The sequence below is a fragment of the Ambystoma mexicanum genome, chromosome 14 (genome assembly GCF_040938575.1).
Source record: "Ambystoma mexicanum isolate Mex_15411 chromosome 14, UKY_AmexF1_1, whole genome shotgun sequence".
Lineage (NCBI taxonomy): Eukaryota > Metazoa > Chordata > Amphibia > Caudata > Ambystomatidae > Ambystoma > Ambystoma mexicanum.
In genome coordinates this window covers 218,593,968-218,612,362 of record NC_090940.1, presented here as the reverse complement: position 1 = coordinate 218,612,362, position 18,395 = coordinate 218,593,968, and the positions used below count along the sequence as shown (strand labels likewise).

At 42.8% G+C, this 18,395-nt stretch overlaps 1 protein-coding gene across 4 annotated transcripts in view; it reads left to right on the top strand.

The window, feature by feature from the left end:
* Nucleotides 1-18,395, top strand: part of CDKL1 (cyclin dependent kinase like 1) — a 1,210,180-nt gene that overhangs the window by 1,150,273 nt on the left and 41,512 nt on the right. The window contains exon 10 of one of the 4 annotated variants that reach the window (XM_069638984.1): nucleotides 8,691-8,980. The exons of the other annotated variants lie outside the window; for them this stretch is intronic. Within the exon in view, the coding sequence (XP_069495085.1) occupies nucleotides 8,691-8,759 (69 nt within the window). The 3' untranslated portion in view covers nucleotides 8,760-8,980. Of the gene's footprint in view, nucleotides 1-8,690; nucleotides 8,981-18,395 lie in introns of those variants that run through there. 4 annotated transcript variants of the gene reach the window in all.

Below are 18,395 nucleotides of genomic sequence, written 5' to 3'. Positions count from 1 at the left end.
GGCGTCTATGTGGGGACAGAGCTGACTCCTGGCACATGTGGTGGGGATGCCCCAGGTGAAGGTGTTTTGGGATGAAGTGTTGGGTTTGATCAAGTAACTGGAGGGTGTTTACCGATCCAAAACGCCATCCCTGATCCTGTTTCGTATGGAGGAAGTTGAGGGAGAACTGGGCAGGGTGAGGGAGTTGGCAGCGCCCCTGCTGCTCGCAGCGCAGGCCTTCCTGGTGATGAAATAGAAATGTGCCCCAGCTCCATCTAAGAGGGACTGGGTCAATGTGATGCTGAATATATGTACCATGGAAAGAATCACTGTGGGACTTCATGGGAGGGCAGCACCTCATGAGAGCATGTGGGGGGAATTCATGAAGAAATATTTGAATAATTGAAGCAATGTAATGATAAATGCAAGGGCGGAGCCATGGTACCAGGGGGCAATAGGGAGAAACTACCCTCCTGGAGACTCCCCATCAATCGGACTATAGCCCATGAATGGGGAAAAGGCCCGGGAGGCAGCCGTGGACATATGCGTAACACATTACTATATTACCATCCATCTCTAGACAACTGAAGGTTTTTGGTTAAGGTTCCTTTGAGTTTAAAAAGACATTGTTAGTGGGGAGTGGAGGAGGGGGGAAGTGGGTTGAATTGTCTTTTTTGCAAGGTTTGTTGTTTCTGCACTATGAAAACTAAAAATAAAATAACATTGGGAAAAACAGAAATGTTAACTCAACATGGCGTTAAGGATGGCAACAATGCATGCAATGCATTGGTTGAGGACTTACAGTCAGCAGCTGACTCTTTGACTCCTTCTCGTCTCTCTGCCGTTCGTACTCCACCCTCTACTCCTTGGTATTTCTCATTGTGATCACATTGCCTCCTTTTTTAATGAAAAGATCTGTAATATTCATGAAAAATCCGAATGTTAAGGCCTGCCTCTTCTACTTCCCCTGGTCCTTTCCCTTATTTGTCGAAGATTCCTCCAATGGTTTCCAATTTATGACAGTTACAGATGCTATGGTTTCAGCTGCCCTGCTGAAACTTAAAACTGGGTAGCCTGCTGATCCTAGCCCCGCTTCGTATTCTTCATGCTCTCTCCCATAAACTTGCCCCTCTTCTCGCTGAAGCACGTGAATACTCTTTTTCGACTGGTCATATTCCTGATTTGCTCAAACATGCTATGATCTCTCCCTTGTTAAAAAAGCCTCACCTTGATCCTGCAGCAGCTGAGAATTAGCGTCCCATTTCTCTCCTCCATGCCATGATGAAACTATTTGAATCCATTGTCACCCCCCAGCTTTCTGCCTATTTGGAGACTAATCCTATTCTTCACCCACTTCAGGCTGGTTTTCGTCCTGGAATGGGCACAGAGTCGGTTATGGTGGCTCTCCTTGACGACATTGCCTTGCTCTAAGACCGCAGTGAGGTTGGTATTCTTATTCTTCTCAACCTCTCCTTGGCCTTTGATACTATTGACCGTCAGAAGCTCCTGCAATGCCTTTGTGATGCCGGAATCTCTGGCATCCCCCTTAAGAGGTTCTCTTTATTTCTCTCTATTGCTTTTTATTCGGAATTAAATCCTTGTTTCTGTATTCCTGTAATCCTTTTCCTTGGATATTGTACATACCCTGAATTTTTATGTTGTTTTCCAAGTAAACATCAGTTTTATTTTGGCTTCATGGAATGCAACTCATTAAAACAAAGATGGTAGTAGGATGTATCTCGGCTGGAAAAAATAAGTCGAGAAACAAAATCTGATTCACGTGTGTGTTATTTTCACAGAATATTTAAGAACAAAGTTTGGAGTACTGGACTGATGCTGATCAAAGACAACTCCTATTCTTTGGGGTTCAGAAATCTATATCTTCTTGTGATTCTGATCCTCAGGTTTAATACATAATCCCTCCTAGTGATTATTACGAAAGGGAAAAGAATCCAGCTTGACTTGTGGGTTTTCACGTGTCCGTATTCACACAGTCAGGGCATACAACGAGCCTACCGGTTTCAGTGGAAAGAAAGTTTTTGGAACCACTTTCATCAGGGCTAAGAAGGACCAGCACTGAGTGGTGTGTGGTCTGATTGCTTTTGATCTTTGAGGTAAATCTGAATTGTCAATAGGAGGCCACCCTGTATAGTGAAGAGAATGGGACATGGGGTAAAAGGGAAGACAAAGACAAAACTCTGTTAGAAACAAGTCCTAATGGTCCCAAAGTCAATGGAAAACCATGATTCTATCTCTGTCTTACCCGTACACGGTGGATACTCCCATGTGGAAATGTCCTAGATTGACGCACGCATGGTTGTTACAGGATCTCTTGTTCTATGTTGTGTACACTGTAGTGCATTCCTTAGGAACCTACAGAAAGAATATGATGTCTATAAGTTCCCAGGAGAGGCATTAAGGAATAAAGCATGCAGCATTCATTTCTAAAGGTTAAAAATGGGGCTAGCTAGGTATTAGGAGAAAGGTCAACTCGGGAACAAGTTTGGCCTTATAGTACACATCATGACAGAGGGGACTGTCCCAGACATTTCATTTGATACATATACTGCAAACTAGATATAGATCCGGCTCCCTGTGGTCCACTCTTTTTAAAATGTTAAAGAGAGATATAGATCCTGAGGAGAGTGTCCCAAAGAGAGAACCTACTCTCGCAAGAGGAAGGTCGCATTCTTCATCCAGAGATCAGGTCTCTCAACCTTCACGCCTGGTTTCTGAAAGGGTGAGATATAAGGTCAGACCTTTCCAGAAGACGTAATGGAACTGTTGCTTTCGACATGAAGACCAGCAACAAAATCCCTGTACTGCTGCCATTGGAATAGATTTTGCAGCTGGTGCAGGGAAAAGAAACTAGATCCTTCCTCATGTAAACTACCCCAGGTTTTGTCTGTCTGACTTCACTTGACTCATTCTGGGTTGCAAGTAGCCATGGTGAAGGGCTATTTAGCGGCCCTATCAATTTTCAAAAGATCTCCGGATGAGCAATCATGCTTCAAAGTATCGATTGTGACACAATTTCTGAAATGCTCAACATATTTGTTTCCGCCTACTCCCTTCATCGTGCCATCGTGGGATCTAAATCTGGTACTAAGATGTCTTATCGGAGCTCCCTTTGAGCCCTTACATTTGTGCCCTTTAAGGATGCTCAACATAAAAACTGCATTTTTGGTAGCCATCACATCTGCCCGTAGGGTAAATGAGCTACAGCTTCTATCTTCCAAACAGCATTTCACATCCTTCTCCAAGGATAAGGTAGCTTAAGGGTTAAGTCATATTTCCCTCCAAAAGTTGTGTCAGAATTTCATTTGGCACAACGTATTGTACTACCATCTTTTTATCCTCCTCACCCATCTAAGGAGGAATAGAGACTGCATTGGTTAGACACAGAGAGGGTACTAAGTTTCTATATTACAAGAACTGCAAATATTAGCCAAGATGATTAGCAGTTTATTGGTTATGCTGGTCAAAGATTAGGCTTGGCTGTCACAAAACAAACCATCTCTAGATGGATTGTTATGTGTATAACTGAGTGTTACTCATTGGCAGGCAAGGGTTCACCCAAAGGTCTGAGGGCTCATTCCACTAGAGGAGTGGCTGCTTCCTCGGCTATAGAAAGAGGTGTACCAGTGAGCAACATTTGCAGAGCGGCAACTTGGAAGTCCCTGCACACATTTAGTAAATTCTACTGTGTAGATTCTTTTTCAGGAGAGGAAGCCAAATTTGGCAAAGCTGTCCTCCATAATATTAACAAATAATGTAAATTCTTAGCACCCTCTGCCAAACTCAAATACATGGGAGGACACAATCCATTCGAAGAACAAGTTATTTACCGGTGGTAACGTTCTTTCGACTGGATCATCTTCCCACTTATTCCTCATCGCCTTCCCATCCATCCCCTCTTGCCTAGAATGTCTGTGTCTTGCAGCTTCCTTTCTCACAATGTCAAGACTATCTCCTCCTGTGACACAGCATGCTAATTAAAGGAGTGAAACTAAGAACTGAGGTAGTGGTCAGCACGTGTGCTGCTATATGTCAAGGTCACGAGGGACACTATGGAGACTGTCGAGGACCAAGATTCGACGCTCGACCCTATGAAAAATAAATTCCAAAACAAGTTGCAAGCAGACTTAAATATATCAAAGATGAGGAATACGTGGTAGGAACATCCAGTCGAAAGAACGTTACCACGGGTAAGTAACTTGTTCTTTCCAGCTCGCGATGGCCCAAGAGGTCCCACAATATCCATACTGACCCGATTGAAAGGCACGTCAATGATAGGTAATGGTTCCAGAGGTGCCTTCCGTACATCACCCAGTGATGTTTTCTGACCTATAGGATAGCCAGTGCAGAAGTTCTTAATGTGCATGTAGACTGAAGGTCACTAACATCTTATTAACACTTTTTATGCATTTATTCTAGCCCTATAAGTGCTGATGTAAGGGTTTTAGGACCAGAAGCTGATAGTAATTTATCCCATCTCCCTTCGAATTTGCATCAACCCTATAGAGGAGTCCCCTCACTCTATGAAATGAGGGGCCTTGAGTGTCTTGCTTTTTTCCTCTTATACTAGAGTTTTCTGAGCCTGCTCCAGCAACGCGTCTATTCTCAGGGCTTCAGCGAACAAGTGTGATGCTGGGCCACGGATCTCGATCTGGGTTTTTCAAACACCTTAGGTCCAATCATCTCTCCAAAACCATATTCTGCTCTCTGTCTCCTTTAGAGCATCTACCTTTTCAATTTCTGGGATTAGGATCTTATCATAGACCAGCTGGGTGCTGTGCTGATCTGACCTGATCACAAAGGCATTATTCCCCAGGTTAAAAGTATGGCCTTGACTTCTCCACGGTAGTCTCGCTCTAAAATGCCTGCTCCCACATCTAGCAAATGTTTGTGGGCTAGACCAGATTTCAGGGAAATTCTTCAATAGGTGTTCCATGGTACTTCTGGGTGGAATTCAGTCATTACTAGGGGCTTCCCTCTTGGGGGAACCGCTGCTTCCTTGTCCCCAAACAGGCCATATCTGGTGTCTCTCGGGGGAACCCTGGTAGGTAGATGTTCTGTCTTGGTAATCCAGATTATTTGCAACATCTATTCAGGCATTGAGTGGCCTCTGTTTCGGGACCTCAACAATCCCACGATGACACCACTTGTCACAGCTGACTTCAATTACTCGAGGACCCAGACATAAGTTCAGTATTGTATTATCAATTGCAAAGGCTTGATTGTTGAATGATGGTAAGCAGGCCAGACTTTGGAGTCCCTAGTCCCACCCTCATTGTTCCCATGGGTACCTTCCACCCTACCCTAGGCATCACTACACCCCAATAGAATATAATAAAATACTAGAGACAGGTAACTCATATCGTCTAGTTATAACCTAGTCTTTTAAAAAATGCCTAAAAACTGTAGCCTTATTTATGTTCATCCCTCCAGGACTTTGTAAGGGTTCCCTACTCTGATGGTTCTGCAAGGTGGGTTTCACTGATGTTAGGGTGATGTTTCCACATTCTTGCACACTCTCTCTCCTCCCCTCGATCCTCTCTCACCCTCTCTGTTTTATCTTACCTCTCATCTTTTCTCTCTCTCTCTCTCTCTCTCACATACAGCTATTCTCACTCTGTCTCCTTCCTCACTCCTCTCACCTGCCCTCCTGCAATGACTTCCTCCTTCTTGTTCTCTAGACTATCCCATTATGCGTACTTTCTCTCTCTTACTACCCTCCTCTCTCTCACGCTTTCTCTTTCACTCTGTTCAACTCTCCCCTTCCACTATCTGCAGTAACACCCTTCCCCCTCCTCTCACACTCCCCTTTCTCCTACACGCTTCTCTCCTCACTCACTTTGCCACATTTACCACAATCACTGTAGTCTCTCAAGCTTGGTACCACTCTCTCACACAATACTTTTCCTGCACTGTCATCCAACTTTTCCACAAATTCCTCAGCATACTTCTGCACCTTCCACTCTTCGTCACATGGTCTATTGGTCCACCAGCTCTCCAAAAGACCTCACCATACACCCCTCAATCATGGATCTTTGTGCAGGCTTTTTATAGCCTTACCTTTCCTGACGTTCACCTCTACCCCCTTCCTATTGGTCCTAAATGTCACCTGTCTGTTTTGGTCAATGTTTCTGTGTGCTTTCCAAGCAGGCTGGATTTTCACAACAAAAGTTATAAAGTCCTTGCTCATTCCTGTCCCTTTTCCGTTTGCACCATATGGGACCAATAATTTTACATCACCATACACTCTCAGAGGGTGTGGGGGTGTCAGGGAATCCCCCCCCATCCCAACTCCCTTACACCACTTATGGGGTAGGAACAGCTCTGGCATATGCCCTGGTAGGTTGCCTACTCCAGGTTGGAAGAGGCCCCCGGTCTCCTTTGACAGGGTTAATGCAGTAGTAATGTTTTATATTGGATACAACTATAGTCTTGCATGCTTGAATGTACTGAAAAAGCCATCTTTCGTACTAGTAGTAATACATAGCCATCTAGAGAGAGAAAATATCGCCCGAGTTCATTAGAAATGTGGAGATGGTTTAGGGGCAAACAGAGTAGGTAGGTCTAGAAGGGCCAGATGCTGTACATCCTGGATTCTTGCATCCCACACCTCCTGCCCTTTCCTCTTCATTCCTCCACCCCTGACACACTCACCATATCCCCCAGTGCTCACAGACTCGGGGTTCTCCTCGGCAGCGTTCTTAAAATGGAAGCAGTTAATTACTCCAACCTCTATGACTGCCAGTTATAACCTCCTCAACATCTGTAAAATCTACAGTGTCTGGCCTTTCCCTCTGCTAAGGTTATCCTTAGCAGTCAGGATTAGTCAGAGAAGTCTGTCCATCAGTCTTTGAAATGTTGCAGGGCCCCAGTGTAATCCAAAAGACAGGAGGGTGAATTGATATAGGCCAGCAAGCGTTGCAAAGGCAATTGTGGGTTGGTCAGCTAACTCAGTGGTATTTGCCAATGCACTTGTTAAGAATAGGTTGTAGATACATTTGGCAGTTCCTAGCTTTTCAATTAGTTCTTCTACTCTTGGCATTAGGTGGGTATTTTGTATTTATATGTATTGGGATAACAAGCAGAGATTTGACAAACCCTGCACACGTATAGCTGACTGAGCAATGTAATGAATGGTGCTTTACATTAGAACGATAGTAGCAATAGCAGCTACATGTGTAATGTGTAGTAAGGTGCTAGAGGGACAACAGGGCCAGACACCACAGACAAGACATGGTTAATCATATCCACAACATAATTGGCAGTATGGAATAGTTGCATACATAACAGGGTGGACATATTTATAATATGCATCTGTGTACAGTAGATAGGGGAGGATGTGGGATCCAGAGTGATGGGATTAGACCCAAATGACTCTATATGCTTCTGTATGCCTAGTTGTAGGCCACAACATTCATTGGGAGGATCACATAATGCATCTGGAGAAAGTTCTCCAGATTCTCCATCAAGCAGGATTATCTGCCAATCCCAAAATGTATGTGTTGGCAGACACTAAATCCAGTTCTTGGATTATAGACTGGATAAAAGATTGATCAAACCACAAAAGTAGAAGCTTTCTAGAGCATCTCTTTCCATACAACAAAAATGTAGGCTGGGCTTTGTGGGGTAGGTTCATTATTAACTTTGTGGTGATAGTTACCCCTTTGACTTTTTTCTTGAAAGCCCCATGCATCCCTCTTATGCCTACGGTATGTAAATAGTTCAGCATCTGATCGAGCTCTGATTGTTTACAGGAGAGTATGGCTTCTTGCTTAGTTTTGCAATCCCCAGACTTTTCAACATGTTAAAGGCCAATGGCACCCAATTCCACACATGTCTACGCCCTTATAGGCATTCTTATTTCACAATAGGGAGGAACTCTTGGCAATTAAATGGGAAATTGAATCTCATTATCTTCTGGGTCATCACCTCTGTCTCCACAAAGACTCGAACCTTAGGGTTATGCAGTGGTTCCTGGCATCAAAGCCATTCTCTTTCACTATTCTGCAAAGGGTTGGTCAGGTACAGAGTAACGTTGATTTCCATCTCGCTATCCATACTCTGCCTTAGTTGATGCCTTGCCCAAACATTTTGGCTTTTGAGGAGGGGTGTATGACAGGGAGCCCTCATCTTGTGGGATTGCCCTGAACTATCTCCTCTCTTAACTGACGTTTAGGAAGCATCACATTCAAGTGGGTCTTGGGCACCTGTGGGTGGCAATGTCTTCTTCTCGCTGGGTGGGTCATCCTGTCCTCACTAGTCATTGTAGGGAGCATATCACACAAGAGTGGATAAGCAGATTGCACTCCCCATCAGGATGGTGACATCTTGATGCAGTGGTACAGTGGGAAACAGCTCTCTGATTGAGGAAGGATGCAACGGTAGACAAACCAGATAACTCCAGTGTTTTAGAGGCTGTGGTCTCAGATAACACAAAGAGGAAAGTGGGTAGCCCAGGGTACATCTCACAGCTCCCTTAGAGAGCATGAAAGAGGAACAATCCCAAGCAGGGAAAAGGAACCAAAGATGTAACCCCTTCCCATGTTGGGTCATAAACAGGGGCAATCATGTAGCTGGGGAAAAGGGACGGTGACAGGAAGGAATGATCTTTAAAATGGCCCACATTCATAGACAAGAAGCTTGAGAAGGAGACATGAGGGAAGACGTTCACCTGTGCTCTTCTCTCTTCATAGAACCAGCAAGAACTGGCTGAACCGACTCCCGTTCCTGAGGACGGCACAACAGCTGAATTCCCGTACTAGGGATTCCAGACAGAAAGAAGAGGCATCACCAGAAAGCTGCTATGTCCACCTTTGAGCTGATGTGCCAGCGTCCTGGTTTTCCAAGAGCTGTTCCAACACCCCCACCCCACCCCCATTGTCAATTTGCTTTTCATGATACTGCACGTTCTCCTGCGCCCATAATCATGAAAAGCATATGAAATAAAAACAAAGGAGGGACACCTCCTGTTGCACTGCAATCGAACAACAGTGTTGACTCCGGTTTTTCCCCAGCGAGCAACGACAGATTGAGTTTCTTGATTTTTTGGATAAGCTCACGTTTCTAGATGAAAGCCCTATTAGCCCAATAAAGCACTAGAACCACACAAGAGAGTGACTTTTATGCAAGTTATTTTGATGAGTTTAGCTGAACATTTTAATAGGTTCTATATGTTGTTTTGAAGGCACAGCAGGCTTCAATAGAGAGCCAAAGAAGAAAGACTGGTGTGATATACATAAGGGGTTTGATTAAATATGCATCTTCCGAAGATCACTCTGGCAACTACCTGTTGAATTACTTTCTTAGTAGCAATTGGGAAATTTAGGAAAGCCAGTTACAAAGGCATTTCCGCCAAGATATCCTTGGAGCAAAATATGAGGAAGGCTCTTCCTTCTCATTTTCACCAGTTAAAAGATGTTATGTGTAGGAAGGAGATCAGCCTCTAGGCATTTAAATACAGCCTATATTTCTTGGACATGGCATTGCTGTTTTGTTTTTCACCAATCCTCCTTTTTGTGTCTAGTAAAAGCATTACATTATTTCATAACTCATTGGTTCTTCAGGTCATAACTTTAGTGCTGTAGAATGGATAACCTCTCCTGTTCTGGCTGAGTAACTGGGTTGAAGTCAGATATGGCTTAAGGAAGGAGCAAAAGGGGCATGCACCTAGGCACCCCCAGTTTTTCAATGTATTGCTGCCTAACCTGCAGTGCAGTGATGTAGGAGCACTTCTTTTGTTTGTTTGTAGCTGCAGGATACATCAGTGTTTTTACGGTGACCTGATGGTGACACCTCTTTATGGGCACTATTCTCAAACGGCCTGGACCGTGTAAAGGGGGATCATACGCTTCTTACCACACGGTTAAGCTATATATTCTTCAAAAAAGAAGGTATGCTGATATGTGTCTGAAACCCACGATTTCCTATGACAAAAGGTATATCTATTACCCCAAACTTCTCTTATAAACCTTAAAATGTCTTTTTATTAAACACATAGATAATAGTACTCATAAAATGATCACATTACATAAAACTCCATAAAAACATGAAAACAAATTTTTCACAAAACAAGACACAAGAAAAAACACATACTGTGGGTATTTCGTTACTTGTGTTTCTAAACAAAGGGGGAAAAACGAGATTTCCTTTTCTTTGGGAATATCTCTCCGAATGTCTTCTATTCTGCGTTGGATAGAGGTAAAAAAATATAAGATTCCTTCAATGTTTCCACTGTACCCTTCAGATGGGACACGTGGCTCAAGGATACATCAAAGGACAAATATTAGGCTGCTTATTTAGTCTGTATTCTGTAACTGGTCTTCTGCAGATTCTGGCGAGCAGGGAAACTTATGATTGATGGAGGTGTCTCAAATTGAGATCTACACTGGGACAGACGTATGCCTTTCTGATGCAAGCTTTGTAGAATCTGCAGAATAGAAGACATTCGGAGAGATATTCCCAAAGAAAAGGAAATCTCGTTTTTCGCCCTTTGTTTACCATTTGGTGGTAATTCGCCGCCTGTGGGACGTCGTCATCACAGTTTGGAAGGGTTCACAAATCACTGAACACATCTGACAAGGAATAAAAGCGATAGGAAAGAAGACTATCACGGTTATAGAAACACAAGTAACGAAATACCCCTGATGAATGTCCTACATTTATATGTGCGTTTAGGGACAGAAACTTGTGCAAGTTGGGTCTAGGAAACAATCAGAATATCAGTGTGTGATAAAAAAAGAAATACAACGCCAATGTGAAGTTTCACATGGTGTTGATCTAGTGATCAAGAGAATTAACCCACAGTATGTGTTTTTTCTTGTGTCTTGTTTTGTGAAAAATTTGTTTTCATGTTTTTATGGAGTTTTATGTAATGTGATCATTTTATGAGTACTATTATCTATGTGTTTAATAAAAAGACATTTTAAGGTTTATAAGAGAAGTTTGGGGTAATAGATATACCTTTTGTCATAGGAAATCGTGGGTTTCAGACACATATCAGCATACCTTCTTTTTTGAAGAATATATACCTCTTTATGGGCAAGCAGTTATTTTCTTTTTACCTAAGATTGGCATTGTAATTGTCTCCGGGGGAGGATCTGAACAATAGTTATTTTAACTTTTGCAGCCTGTAGTCTACATAATATATGGTCACGGTTATTGCCACACTTGCAATGTGCTGGAAACTAGAAAGAACCTAATTGACAACAGACCACCACGCACACTCAGTAAGAATGCCTGTTATACTGTGAAATAAGTTAATACTTAGGGTCCATTCTAGATGTATAGAAAATCTGTAATTTTCAAAATCCAGAGAGCTTTACACATGTGTGTGCAGAACATTATTTAAAAAGTTGGATGTAAAAATATGTCTTAACCTTTTCGAATTGCATGTATTGTATCCCACTGCCCATGGGAAATACTGGTAGTTATATGCTGTCTGCGTGAGTTATACATATAACTCATGAAAGTTGAATATAATGACCAATGTAACCAGAAGACTAAGTGCTATTCATGGGATAATGTAACCCCATCTCTTAAGCTAAAATGATATTGCAAGCGACTTGCACCATCATTTAAATGGACTGATGGGGATACTATATTCTTTATAGTACACATTATCAGTCTCATCCACAAACCCTTTTGTCATTTCCTTTTTCTGTAGCTTTGTTTATCAATTGAATCTTTCTCATTTTTTTCTCCACTCCTTCTATTACTGTCTTTTTTTGTAGTTTGGTCCTTCTCATCTCCTTTTTCCTCCTGAATCTTTTAAGGCATTGTGTTGTACTCCCGATACCAAGGACCCCAATGCATTTCAAGGCTTGTATTAAGTGATTTGTACCAGGTGAGCCAAATTAATCAGACAATGTAGTCTTCTTAAATAAATAAACAAAAATGACAGGGTAGTCCTGCTCAGTTTTATGCTGATCCTCCCAGTCTCAGGAAGGGTCCCCAATAGTCTACCAGCTCCTCCAGGCTTCCCAGGTATTCTTGTACTTTGCCAAAAATCACAGATCCTCACTAAATCCTCAGTCCACAAGAAATCCTGACCTCCCTCAGTGCAGTCTTTTTTTTCAGTATTTTTTACGTCACCATAACCAACACTGAAAAGGGAATTCTATTGGTAGGATAGGACGTTGGTAAGTTTCTTTTTTTCCGTTTACAAACCCTGCAGCAGCCACGTCTTGTCAGCGTGGGTCATACTGGCATTATTACACAGAAGGGTGAGCTAATAATCCCACCTGTGGCACTGCTGCCTGCATTCCCTCTGGCCCTTAACTTGGGCGAGGGCCCCATTACAGGCAGGCATGGCTCGCCACCCTGGGTAAAACGCCTCATTATGACATGCTTTTGTGTTGCCGGCCAGCTGGGAAGCTTGAAATAAGGGCTCTAACTGAAACTAGATGCCTGCGTTGGAGGTTTCTCCTCTTAATTGTTGAGATAACTAACGGAAATTAATCAAAGCTTTCCAGCCATTACTATCGTTTCCCAAAATGTCTAGACTGTCCTTTCATCTTTCTATGTTCTCCTTGTAATTTTTCAAATAAACCACTAATGGGTTTACATTTAATTGGTTTCAAAACATGTTATCCCTAAGTATGTGGTGCCCTGAAAGTACACCCAGTATGGCTACAAAGTTCACAAGTGGTCCGGTCTCGTCTTCATAAAACCTGAATTTATATATATCTCGGCCTTGTTTTCTATATTGGCTGTATTAGGTATTAGTTAGTTAGATTTGAAGCCCAAAGTGAGGCTTGCATTCCCTAACCTGCACAAACTATAATAGCATCATAGCCCTCAATAGCAGGTTCTTTTGTATACTCAGTGACTGACTCACTTATTAGAGGCCAGCTAACTTCAGCGGCTGTCACCTACCACAAAATAGATCTCACTAATGAAGGCTTCATTATAACATTTGAATGTCTGTGGGCTATTGTAAGCAGTTGACCAGCACAAGGCCCCAACCACTATTACAGGGCTGCTATTTCCATTTAAACAGTCAGCATTAACAATCAGTGCCTCCCTGAGAAAATGCTTCCCATGACATGCTTGTTCCAAAGATCCAAGCATCTACTAAAACTGATTTGTTTTGTTTAAACTATTTTTGTGATTTTGCTATTTTATAATAGAATTGCATCTCTAGCGGAGGGCTGCACAGGTGTTATTGTCCCTCAGCATTATCTGCGCCACACTTCCTAGTCCCCGAAAAACCCTGCCTTTCATTCATGTGTCCCACCCTTACTCCTCCTTACCTTGGTCACAGCAGTACTCCGTGACCCCCAGATTCTCCCCGTCACCAGCCACCCGCACCTAAGCTCACTTTAGAAAAGGAGGTGCTTTTCTCAGAACCCTGTGTTCTATTTACAGGGTGCTCATAGATGCATGACCTGCAAGTAGAGGTGCTAATAGCAATCATGCCTGCAGCTATGGGCTAAATCGGCAGGTATTGGCACTGGGTCCTTGTCCATTTCAGGACGATCCAGCCCACCACTGCAGGTGTTATTGCTTAATTATAAATGGCCTAATTACGAGTTTGGCAGTGAATCCGCCGACATACCACCAAACTCGATTACCGTTACTGCCACTTGGTCTCGCGATTCCCACAGTTTTACAAGTGGTGGAAGGGCAGTGTAAATCACATTTTTTGAGGTTCATAGGACTCGCATGAGTATTTTGTAAATCTGCTGATATTTGGAGGGAAAGTGCTTTTTTTTCTGGAGGTAACTCCTCCACTTTTCCTCCAAACTTGGAATTTGGCGTTGTGATAAAAAAGGCAGTAATTCTGTAACTGCCAAAAAAAGGCGTGGGAACAGAATCACCACCACTTTTTTACTACAACGCCAAACTCGTAATGAGGCCCAACGTTACTTCTACTGAATGTTCGGCAGTGCAATAATCATTATTTCAATGTTCCAATGAGTGTTAACTGCTGGTCAAATTGCCTAAGGTGCATCACTTGTTAGCTGCGATATATAAAATTGAGCATATCATTGTTGACATTTAGTAGCAAGAGTTGTACAATGGACATAATCGGGTACACCAAATTAGAGTGCATCTCTTAACCACAATGAGTTAAAACTCTAATATGTCCAGGAGAGTGATGACAAAAGTTATATTTTCCTAGAGACACCAACATTTGAAGATGGATTTTACAGCAGGATGGGAACAACAGCAGCACCTCTTATAGGACACCATCACCATACTGCTGAAAAATGACTACCAGAAGGTCCAAGAAAAGTACACCTCATGCAGGACATCATGGCTAAAATGCTGAAAAATTAACCTTGCTACCAAACTCAAACAAGAGGATCCTATAACTGATCGTACACTGCAACTACAGGATTTTAAAAAATATACTGCTAACAGGGCAGGACTCAGCCAATTCAACACCAAAAGGTGATCCTCATTGCAGGATTAAAAGTGTACCTCACACAGGACAATGCACAACACTAATGGTGAAATGTGACATTTGCTGCAAGCCAGACCAGTCCACCTTATACAAGGCACCGCCAAACACAAACACTCAAAGACGAACATTGCTGCAGGACTGCAACTGATGCACCTCACACAGAATACCCACACTGCAATACTTAAGGGATAATGCTGGTCTCCTCAAGCTACACCATGAGGCAATGGCCTGCCACCCAAGATAATCGGCCTGAGTGATTTTAATAGCATGGGTAAGTCTTTACTACATGGTATGCCCCGGCAAACTATGCAATATTGCTATTAGGAACCCAGTGTAATGTCCATGAGGATTAGGGATTTTCCTGGGAACACACATGGGTCACAGCAAACTTTTAACTCCGGTTTACTATGGAAAAAAACTGCAACTAAGATTGCAGTCAAAGAACTGGCAAGAGGACCTCCAATCACAGCCCTCTTCATTTCGATGGCAGCAGCCAGAATGATGGGAAAGGTGCAACAGAGGAGTGGTGATTGCTAGGAGCAAGTAAGTCTCTGATTTTGATTTAATGGGTCTGTGGGAAATCAGTGAGGGAGTGGGCAGGCCGATGGGTTGCAAGATGGAGTGGGTGCTCGTAACACAGGCTTATACAGGTATGTAAAGTTTGTGTTCCAAGCAATCTCATTGGCTTAGGTGCTAATAAAAGGCAACCCCACCACAGGACTCAAGCAAGTCCATGTCGCACCAGACAGGACAAGACACCATGACTGTAGTGCCAAGATGTGGCTCACATTGCAGGGCTTACACCAGTGTAACTCACATGCCACCTGCATTACTGAAAAGTGATACTAACTGCAGGACTGAAGCAAGTGCACCTCACACAGGACAGGATACCATCACTCTAAAAAGGCATACAAATGGCACTTGCATGCTATGTGTATGCCAGCAACCTAACAAGACTAAAACAATACAAATGTGACCATTACTGCAGGACTAAAAATGCACCCACAGGACAGTTTGCTATGATCATATTACTAAAAGAACCCACCACTACAACACTAAAAGGTGACTCTCACTAATAAACAACTCCACCATTGCAATATGGAAAAGTGATCCCTAATGCAGGACTGCAGCCAGTGCACCACTCACATATCTCCACTAATTCAGTAATGAAAAGTGACAATGACTGCAGATTTGATCCAAATCTGCTTCACGCATGACAGGATATCACCACGTCAAACCAGCAATGTGATAATCAATGAAGGGCTGGAATAAGTTAACCTCCTACAAAGGCCTAAAATCAAGGTCACCACTCTCTGAGGCCAACCTTGATATCCAGCAATTTGTCCGTGTACAAAAACAGGACCTACAAGACCTTTTGAATCATTTCATGGATGTTTTTCCAGAGGTATTCAGTAGGGTTCAAGAGTGTTTCCTTCACAACCATACATCCCCCGGCAACAGGGAAAACCTTGGACCCTACAGACTTCCAGAGGCGTGTAGATTAATCATGAAGAAGGAATTAAAAAATTGCTGTACTTTCAGGTCAGATGGTCCCATAATCAGTGTTCTTCCATTGTGTTAGTGGGAAAACCTGATGGAAGTTGGTGAATTTTGTATTGACTTTAGGAAGGTCAACAAACTCATGGTTTCATGCCTACCTCATGCCGATGGTGGATGAATCAATAATAAAATGTAAGGGCTTCTACCATTATCACCACTTCAGATCTTAGAGGAATTTTTGCAGGTTGCCCTTGTGCTTAGCGACAGCCTGCTCAACCCTTGAAGGGTTATTCAAATTTTCAGTCTTGCCATGTATAGAGCCCCAACCACTTTCCAATGGCTTATGGGCTCGGTTTACTCAGCATTTGCAGGAGTCCAAATTGATGGTATCATAATACATAACAAAACTTTGGAAGAGTATATGCCTGCCCCTGGTTAGACAGGCTTTGCAGAACGCTGGATTACTGGTTATTCCAGCGAAGTGTCATTTGGCCTCCTACCATAGAATGAAGAGACCCTGCCTTAAATATATTGCTGCCAGAAATATTAAATTAGTGATTTATTTGACCCTCCAATTTGGACTTCTGTCATATCTGCACACCAACTGCACAACTACCACACATCTCTTGCCTGATAGATGATATACCATCTGGAAAAATCTTCATTGCTCCTTTTTGCGTCATTCTTATATTCTGTTCCTACTAGAAGATGCATGCTAATAAACTCCACAGATTTATCTTTGCTCAGTTTCCATGATGAATACGCTCAGGTGAAACACGTGTTGGCAAAAACTCTGCATGCAGCAACCAATGGCATGCACTTATCCTTTTGATCAACACAGACAAAAAGAACTCAAGCTAAGCAACATTTATAGACTAAACACCATCTCGGTTTTACTGATAAGGTCAATGCACTAAAGCTGACTTTATTTGCGTACTACGATAGTTAAATACCTCAGTGTTTGTGTAGAGAATGGTCTTATGGAACTCCAGGCTGAGAATGTGATAGTGGTACACAAAGTACCCCTCCTTTTCACACAAAAAACAGAGCATTCCTAGGACTAGTAAGATTATATTGCAGTTTAATTCCCAACTTCGGAACCCAAGCAGGATCCCTTGTTGACAGACTAAAACTGACCAACCTCCTAGGTTGACAGGAATTCAGCGTAAAGACATGCTTTCCAATCTTTAGAGACTGCTCTCTGAAGTCAACTGGTTGATAATGCTCTATTTCTCCCAACCCTTCCTCTTGTCAATTGATGCTGCCAAAGTCAGTCTAGAAGTAATATTGTCAAAAGTGAGACCAGCTTTCGAAAATCACATATTGTACATTAGTCCCCAGGAGAGAGAAATGACTCATCATAGAGCTGGAGTGGCTTGTAATTAAGTGGACCATCGAAGCCTTAAAACCTTGTATGAGGTGCCGCAAGTTTCACCTTATGACATCTCCTTAACCTGATTAGCAAGAAATAAACAGCAATTATTGATTTATGGCTTGATTTGTCGGCATGTAGCGCAATATCTTTTCTGTGGAACATAGGAAGCCAGACTTCAGCACGATATATATATTTCTTTTCTTCTAGGGGGAGCAGGTCACAAGGGGCAGGAGGCATGTGATGGAAATCATTCTTTAATATTTTAAGGAGGGAGGTTAAAGAGCTCTAGGCACAAGGCAGAGCCACCCGCTATGCAATGCAGACCGTTAGGTGAGCTATGAGGAATCCCACAGTGTCCATCCAATCTCAGCCCCACATCAAACTCCATAACCAATCCACCAGGAGTGGCCCATTATAGGATGTGTTATGCGCATTGTCAGTAAGGGAAAACAAAAACAGAGAGCAATCGGAACAGAGTGAAAGTTATGGGGTACACTCAATGAAAGGCAAACCAGCCGCTTGCCTTGTATGTACATGGTGAACTAGACCACAGAGCAGGTGAACCCCACCCTGTGTGTCCCAAGGCTTCAATGGACCTGCAGTAGAGTATGTAGCATAGATCAAAGTGGACGTTTGCGAGCAGTGAAGAGCGAGCTTTTTCCTTGCATGCAGTATCAGGCTATTATGTACCAAGGAATGCAGGCAACCACGGTACGACTAGCTGGAGATCTTTGTGCATCAAGTAATCCTATTGAATCTGCCTGATTCAACGATGGTGGACAGAGCTTTTAAGCCATCTTTCTGCAACAACCTGTTTATCAACGCACAATACATGATAATAAAAATAAGAGAGAAACGTGCTAGGGCAGGGCGGGAGAGACACAAATCGCTAGCTAATAACCTGACTCCCAAGTTAAAAATGGCGATTCCGACCAATCACTACCAATACTGAGGCAATTAAACATTGCCACAGTATAAAAGATGTAGGAGGGTGCTGTTCGAGTTAGGACAGGGAATGAGTTTGTTGTTCACAAGAGGGGCAAGATGAAAGAAAAGGAACCTGTTAAGCCAAATAGCCCAGACCATAAAGGACTTCAGAGAGGTTCAGAGATCCTG